General features: G+C 49.7%; 2 protein-coding genes across 2 annotated transcripts; one reads left to right on the top strand and one right to left on the bottom strand.

Moving 5' to 3' along the window:
- Window positions 1-768: 768 nt before the first annotated feature.
- T310_8421 (1-alkyl-2-acetylglycerophosphocholine esterase) lies at window positions 769-2,557 on the bottom strand (the record flags this gene model as incomplete). Its single annotated transcript, XM_013468795.1, has 3 exons — window positions 769-1,095; window positions 1,176-1,540; window positions 1,594-2,557. The coding sequence occupies 3 exons, from the start codon at window positions 2,555-2,557 to the stop codon at window positions 769-771; spliced, it is 1,656 nt and encodes a 551-aa protein (XP_013324249.1).
- Window positions 2,558-4,334: 1,777 nt separating this feature from the next.
- On the top strand, window positions 4,335-6,648 carry T310_8422 (uncharacterized protein; the record flags this gene model as incomplete). Its single annotated transcript, XM_013468796.1, has 10 exons — window positions 4,335-4,578; window positions 4,661-4,900; window positions 4,967-5,053; window positions 5,104-5,179; window positions 5,235-5,418; window positions 5,473-5,566; window positions 5,626-5,800; window positions 5,878-6,014; window positions 6,087-6,338; window positions 6,371-6,648. The coding sequence occupies 10 exons, from the start codon at window positions 4,335-4,337 to the stop codon at window positions 6,646-6,648; spliced, it is 1,767 nt and encodes a 588-aa protein (XP_013324250.1).
- Window positions 6,649-8,336: the final 1,688 nt, after the last annotated feature.

The raw sequence follows: 8,336 nt of genomic DNA on the forward strand, positions 1-8,336 counted from the left end.
TGTGTGTGTGTGTGTGTGTGTGTGTGTGTGTGTGTGTGTGCANACCCCCCATCCAAATCTATACAACCATGATACCTACCTCTTGATCCCAGTCGAAATGTTGCCATACATTATTCGCCAGGACCTGCCCTACGGAGTCCATACTCTGCCGGACGGAGTCACGAGGGAGGGGACAGCCGCCCGCTGATTGGCTCACCGGTCCGGGCCTTCCGCGGAGATATCTCGCCGAAAAGCCAAAAGCCAAAACAACCGTCCACTGGATTGTGGAAAGCGGGTGGGGTGGTCAGTGGTCACACCACCTGACTATAGTATTTATCAGATATTATGTTTTAGGAGGAGAGTGGTGAGGAAGAGTTCACGGGATGAAGGAAAAGTAGGCAAGTGACTTGCTCAAGAGTATAATTTGAGATAATTATGGGATGACTCATCTATAGTATAAAAAAAGTGTAGTATATATTGTATGGGAGGAAAAGGAAGACTGTATATCGAGAGATTATCTCCTGTCTATATCCATTCCTAGGACATTGTCATTGTAGAGTGAGTTAGTTCTATGTGATCCAGCGCTGGGATTCAAAAGACAAAATAGATAGAGATCTTTATGGAATGAAAGTTCTGTCTAAATATCTCTCTAGTATAGTCTATTTATGACTGCTGTAATAAAACAATGACGAAAGCAAACCAGAGACAATGCCTGAATTAGATAGGTAGATATATATCTGACAGCTCCTGTCAAGTCTAGGCCCCGCTTAATACGAAAACACTTTATCGTCAAGCTGGCGCAGACCCAGCAGCGATCGTCACGTCACCCTTCGCAGCCTCCTCCTCCGCCAGATCCCTCTCCTTCATCGTCTTGGGTCCCACGCCCGCCAGAGCCCACACGCCCGGCCGCTGTCGTGCCTGCATCTCCGCCACCGCCCTCTCGTCCGCGTGGAGATGCGCCCCCGACTTGCGGAGCAGCACCACATGCTCTGTCAGGCCCGCGTTGGCCGCCAGGAAGAGCGGTGTCCGGCCCGCGCTGTTGCGGAGATGCACTGATGCTCCCTGTAGCAGGAAGTAGCGCAGGATCTCTACCGAGGGCGACGTTGCGGCGATGTGCTGGGGCTGTATTAGTATTATTGATTAAATAGAAGGACGATTCAAGTGTTGTGGGTAGAAGGGGGATATAAGAGACTCACCAATGGCGTGTTCCCCGAGTAATCAGTATCGTTCAGCACCCAGCTATTCTCGCCCTTCATGATATCCTTCACCTTCTCCAGATCTCCCTGGGCAATAGCATAGCCCAGCGCGGTGAGGATCTTGGCTTGTTCCGGTAGGCCTCCCTCCGGGTGACGGAACATGGGCTGAGAATGCTGCGTCAGTTCTCCCCGCAGGGACACAGACATGTCCCGGGCCACCGATTCCGGTGTTGCGCCTGGGAGGGCAAGCAGATAGGAAAGCTTGGTCAGGGCCGCTTCCGTTGTCATATCCTGACCGGCAACAACGCCCGCACGAGAAAGGGTCATCCCGGGGGCGTAGACGGGACTGACGCTTCCTGACAGACCTGCGAAGTGTTAGCCATAACTCACCACCAATCGTCTGATATCGGCAACTGACATTGAGTCACATTGACAATGACAATGCCCCGCCGGATGGCATTGGCCAGAACCTTGGTCATCGCATTGTCTTGTCCTCCCGGTGCATTCCCAGCACCAAATGTCTCCAGCACCAGGCCTCGCAGGCCTTCCAGTTTGAGCACCGCATCCACCATCTCCGGCTTGATGCCGGGGAAGATCCGCAGACACGCCACGTGATTCGTGTCGAGGTTGGTCTGGATGCTGAAATGCTCGAGCTTGGTGGGCCGGCGCACCAGATCCCAGGCCACCTGCGTCCGCATGGACGTGGTCACCGCCAGCGGCGGGCAATTCGGCGAATCGAACGCGGCAAAGTCGCTTGCAGCAACCTTGGTTGCGCGATTCCCACGGAACAGTTTGTAGTTAAAGTAGAGACAAACCTCCGGGATCATGAAGTGGCCAGCCACCACCAGCGACCCGAGAAGGTTATCAGCAGCATCGTTCTGCAGCTCCAGCATCGGTGCCTGGGACCCCGTCAGGATGACCGGTTTGCCAAGGTTCTGCAGCATGAAACTGAGCGCCGAACAGGTGTATGCCAGACTGTCGGTGCCGTGTAAGACGACGAAGGCGTCAAAAAGCGTGTAGTTGTAGGAGATGGTCCGGGCGATCTCCGCCCACCCTTTGGCGTCGATCGAGCTGCTATCGAGCAGCTCCTCGAACTCGAACACGGTGTAGCGGACCCGACGGTCATACGCACTGGGCGGAGTGCGCAGACTGGGGTATTTCTTGCGCTCCCCGGCCTCATTGACAACCACCTCCATGGGCAAGGGACGCGACCCATCGTTAAACGTAGGTAGCCGAGCCAGACAATTCTCCTGAAAGCCTCTTGCGGGGACGAATCCTGAGGGCGACCGCTGCATGCAGATGGTGCCGCCCGTCATGATGATGAGGACGTGAGACTCGGGGATCGAGCTGGGCAGCTGATGCGCCTCCGCTTCCATTGCCATGGCGATCCGGATGTCTGTGAATCAAGCCGCCAGCTTCAAGAGACTGTCCTTTTGACCTGAGAACGGTGACACGAGAATGACACCCCGCTTGATGAGCTGAGAAGGAACCAGAGCCCTCCTCCGCGTATGACCCTGGAATAAAAACAGAATATTGACTCAAGGAGGGAAGAAACACATGGTCAATTCTGGAGATGACAGAGTAGAATATCTTCCTCTCAATTTTCGATGAGCGAAGAAGTCTTTGTTACTCTTGAACAGAGCTTCCGACGGGTAGAATCGGAGCAGGCGCCACGCCAAGGTAATTGCGAAACCGCGTCAGATTGGCAGACGAGGACTGAGTATTGTACTTCACGTCTGCGATGGATTTAACAGGCGCTCATAATAACCAGTGTTAATGGATTGATTGTATGTGAATTGAGAAATTGTTTGTTTGTTGGGCGGGGAGCTCTGGCGGAGAAGAAGTAAGAATAGTCGCACAAGCAAACCATTTTGCTGCGGGCGGCCAACAAATAGAGTTCCACAGCCAACCATCCAATTCTATAAGGCTATAAGATCGAAAATTAATGTACTTGAAAACAGTTGGCAAAATGTGTTATTTGGAGTGGGACAAGAACGAATTCACCATGAGAAGACAGCTGCTCAGGAGCTAGATAAAAGCAAGCATGTAGCTCAGAGTCAGACCTGGCATCTTCAGGGTCAAATTAGACGATATACTATTATTAGTCAAGACGACCACTCATCTCCGTCCCGGAGAAGCTACTGCGAGAGGGCTTACTAGAGGACGTCAGAAGTCGTGCTGGAATGTCAAGCATGGAGTACTCCACGTGGGGCTCATTTCCGTGGCACTACTAACTAGTCCATAGCTTAGTGACAGCTTCTGTGGTATTGCTTTGAATCGGTGATGGTGTCAAGGTGGATAAGAATGATGCCGCACGTGGGGAGAAATATTCTAGAGTTCTACCCTTATCATTACCTGATAAATAAATGTACTACCATCAAGCTTCTATGCGTCTAAACTATGAGTATTTTCTGAACTCCAATATTCCAGTTACAACTTTCAACAAATGCCTTTTTGTAACAATGCTTTGTTCTAATGTCATGCAAGCTGAGGCAGTCAATGATAAAGATAGAGAGCTTCCAATGACCAAACAGTACTGGTATCTGAACTCGTCAATACTCCTAAAGGAATAATGCGTTTCTAGACCCTGTTTCCCCAACCCTTATCATTGGTGCTGGTCGAGCTCATCAACAACCCCTCAAATGTCGTCAGTCCTTCCCGTCGCCCTGATTGGCAGAAATCATCCTCAATTGATCAACATGAGGACTCGCATTGCGCATCGACACGAGCATGCTGCGGAGTTGTCCGAACTGTCTTGTAGGACGGCTGGAGATTGTCACCCCCTGTTATTGTGTCTTACCCCAGCCAGGGCTTGCTGTATGTCATGTACAGTACCCATTGTTCCTGTCGAATAATTAAATCTGACCAATCTGATTAATTCATTTTTGTCTGCTGATTGCATTTATCTTTGTAGTTCGATTGGTTATTTACATTAACGTCAAATTGAAATTGCTGTAGATATCGCTCAGATGTAGGACGGGAAATGTAGCACGGCACGGACACCTGCATGGTGCGATCACGATCGCAAATGATGAAATAGCGCGGTTCGTAGCTCAGGCCTTGAGACATCGTATTAAAAATGGGTATTTCTGAAGAAGATCGTCCTGCAAGACCATGTCCAGCTGTACCATATAGCATAGAGCTCATTGATGCATCACCATGGCGCCTAAAGAGCCCGTCGTCTCTGCGACGTCCGACAGCAGCTCTCCGGCCGCAAGTGTCATCGACGATGGAAGCCTCAAGTTTGTTTACGAGCAGGGCGGCAACAACGCCCTGCCTTCTTACCAGGAAGCCACTGGCGCGCCTGTCGAGACAAGATCTCCGCTGGGGTACAAGGTGCGCTGGGTGTCGGCGACGATGTTGAATATCGGCATGATGATTGGAACGGGCGTCTTCTCTACACGTGCGCTGCCAATCCCACACATCATCAGCAAGATCATGTAATATACAATTGTCAATTCGCTGACTGACTGAATGGCATCCAGCGTCCACAATTCTGTCCGATACGGGATCCGTCGGTCTGTCGCTCATTTTCTGGACGATTGGCTTCGTCGTCGCTGCTGCCAATCTGGCCGTCTATCTGGAGTTGACCTCGTACTTCCCCAGTCGATCGGGCAGCGAGGTCGTCTATCTCGAACAAGCGTATCCACGACCCAAATACCTCCTGCCGACGACGTTTGCGGTGCAGGCGGTGATCCTGTCTTTCAGCAGTGGGAACGCTATCGGTGAGATGTCACCACGGTCATGCCCTTCCTATCTTCGTCGCTGATGGGAGATTACAGTTCTCGCAGAGTATCTCTTCCAAGTCGCGGATTATTCTCCGACGAATTGGCAACTGAAAGGAGTTGCTATTGCCGGCTACACAGTTGCAGTTTTGCGTATGTGACTTTCTCTTCTTTAACAGGACGCTGACGGACTGACGACCTAGTCCTGTCCTTCCACACTCGATTCTCGCTCTATCTCGTAAACGTGGTCACGATCGTCAAACTCGTCACCCTGATCTTGTACGCGAAGAACGAATCCCCATGGTTGCGATATCTATCCTGACATTCATTCCAGTATTAGCATTCTCGGACTCGTGGTTCTCGGCGGGCATACAAGAGTTCCAGATCCAACAGCCAACTTCCGCAATGCCTTCGAGGGCACCACCAACTCAGGATATGGGATCACAAACGCGTTGGTCAAGGTGATGTTTGCTTATAATGGGTATCAAAATGCGATGAACGTGGTCAATGAAGTCAAGGTAAGTAGTCACCATCCATCCTCGGCGCGAGGTATTATAACTGACATCAGGCAGAACCCCGTTAAGACGCTCAAGAAGAGCGCCTCACTTGGCTTGATTACCGTGGCCGTTTTATATGTTCTGTGCAATATTGCCTATTTCGCAGCGGGTTAGCTTCTGTCCCTTACCTACATGTACCCGTAGAATTGTTTGTAACGTGATCTGCAGTCCCCAAGGCTGAATTGGTAAAGTCGAAGCAAATCGCTGCAACTCTCCTTTTCAGTGCTGTCTTCGGGTCCCGTGGTGCAACCCGTGGACTGAGCTTCTTGATCGCCCTCAGCGCGTTTGGAAATCTGATCGCTGTCCTGATTGGGCAGTCTCGAATGATCCGTGAATGCGCAAGGTGAGCTTCACAGTCGTTCCAGGTTTTTTTTTTTCCCCAACTTTCCTTGACAGATACATACTCACATTGACAATCAGACAAGGAGTAATTCCATTCCCCAAGTTCTGGGTCAACACTCGTCCATTTGGGACTCCACTGGGACCATACTTCATCAAATGGTTCGTGACGATCATCATGATCCTTGCTCCTCCCGCAGGAGACGCCTTCAACTTCAGTAAGTAGCCTTCTTCTTCTTCTTCTTCTTCTTTTGAGATGATTGAACTGTTTCTGACCAATACAATACCAGTCGTCGACCTCCAGTCATACCCCGCAGCCGTGTTCAGCGCTCTACTTGCCGTGGGCATCTTCCTGATCCGCCGCCAAAGGAAGAAAATCGGCAAAACCGAGACAGAATTTCGAGCCTGGAACATCGCCGCCATCTTCACGGTTCTGGTAAACATCTACCTTCTCGCCATGCCCTGGTATCCGCCTGCGGGGGAGCAGACGGCGGAGACGTCAGTTTCTGGTACGCAACATACTGCGTTGTTGGACTGGGAATGTAAGTTTATCTCCTCCCATCAGTCAGCGCAGCAAACGATAATGAACTTCAGCTGATCTTTTTTTCTGTTTCTGCCAGTCTCGCTATCTGTGGTATATACTACGTTGTCTGGATCTACCTGCTGCCGAAGTGGTACAACTACCAGATCCGCCAGGAGGTCCTGGTCCTGGAAGACGGGTCCAATACGCATCGTCTGGTCAAGGTTCCGAACGAGGAGGTTGCCGCCTGGGATGAAGAGCATGATGTCGAGGGCAATCTGAGGCGTCGTACGAGTGGTGGCGATGGTGGTGATAGCAAAGAAGATGCCTAGAGGGACAGGGAGGAAGAAGTATATATCTATATATCTTCTTCATTGAATGAAAAGTTATATAATAACAATCTGAAGTCTTGATTGTGTTGTGTTTTGGTTGTATGGGCGGTAGAGCGCCACACATATATCGCATGGAATGATTTTTTTGGGACTGAAAATTCCTGTTATCTACATCCAGCTACGATGGAAAAAATGCAAGTAAAAAAAAAAGAAAAAGAAAGAAAGAAAGGAAGGAAAAGAAAAAGAAGAGAAGAGAAAAGGAGAAAAACAAATCGAACGAGTGGCAGAATAGTTTCTGAATAGGCGTCAACAGCCGAGGCATCTGTACGAAGGGATGCATCATGCAGCAAGGATGCATAACAAACCCCAGCCACCAAAGTGGATCGGCCATCGATCGGGATCTGATCGAGCCAATTCCATGGCTGCAAGATCATGAGATGACCACAAACTTGTATTTTTTATAGTCTATTTTTATTCAATATTATCATTTCTTAGAAATAGTAAAGTCATATCAGATGAGATCAGATGAGATTGCTGGTGGAGAAGCTAGCTATCAAGTGAAACAGCAATCGGTTTCACTATCGTCATACGCCAAACATGGTTTCCCAACTGATTGGATGACCCCTGCGGTCCTGGGAAATATAGCAATCCCACTCAAGGGTGATCTAGGGAGGTGGTACTGGTTATTAGTGCCTTCAACCTAGATCTAGCGTTTGTTGGTTAAACCAGAGTGGACTGGACTGGGACTGATAAGATCTGCCTAACCAACAAGCTGAACAGATGATCATAGAAGTGTTGGTAGTAGATAATCTCTAAACTAAGATAATAAACGGGCCGTTCCTATCAGTAGCTGCACTGTGCATACTGCATACTCTGCAGGGTAGCAGTAATAGTAATACTGTACTGTACTCCCTCCTATCGACACGTTCATGCATCATGTCGATCCTCCTGCTGTCATCTCATTTCTGCCCAGCCAGTGCAAACAGAACTAGAAGATAGTGAAAGACGATAGATTGGGCTAGTTACATTAGAACAGTATGTAAGATCCGATCGGCATGTTGCATATCAAGTCTAGGCTCTATCTGCATGCATTCCAGTCACGACTCATCAGGCACCTTAATTTCAATCTTCATCCCTTGGCTCTTTCTTCTCATTTCCATGTCCTTCGTTCGGGTGGCTTTTCCCTCCTACTCCTACTTTCTACCCTACTTTCGACATTTTCTCCCTCCCTGGAGGCTAGGTGGAACTTGATCCCTAGATTGTTCGCTCCTTCGCAAGAAACTACACATCTACGCTAGCCGTGAAGTCTTTTGTTCGTATTGCGCTTTGTCGCTTTTTCGCTCTTTTCTCGAGACCTAGTGTCTTGACAAGATCACGGACCTTCGCTTCGTTGCCTGCTTTGGCCTTGAAGTCTGCGACTTTTGTTTATCGCGACCGAGCGCGCCCCTGCCTCAGGAACGAGAAATTGAGGACAGATGGTTGTTTGACTGGGTCGGACAATTTCTTTTCAGAGGATAGATACAAGGCAGTTCATCCTGAGAATCTGCTGCCAGTGACGCAGGCCGCCTCATTGAAGACATTGTGTCAGCAGGGTATTGCCATCCTGAAGACACAATAGCTGCAAGCGTGACGCAGACTGGCTCTGCTAGTGACTCAAGGAGGGACAGACAGGGGAACGGACAGCAATT

This window comes from Rasamsonia emersonii, assembly GCF_000968595.1.
Source record: "Rasamsonia emersonii CBS 393.64 chromosome Unknown ctg1118621760746, whole genome shotgun sequence".
Taxonomy (NCBI): domain Eukaryota; kingdom Fungi; phylum Ascomycota; class Eurotiomycetes; order Eurotiales; family Trichocomaceae; genus Rasamsonia; species Rasamsonia emersonii.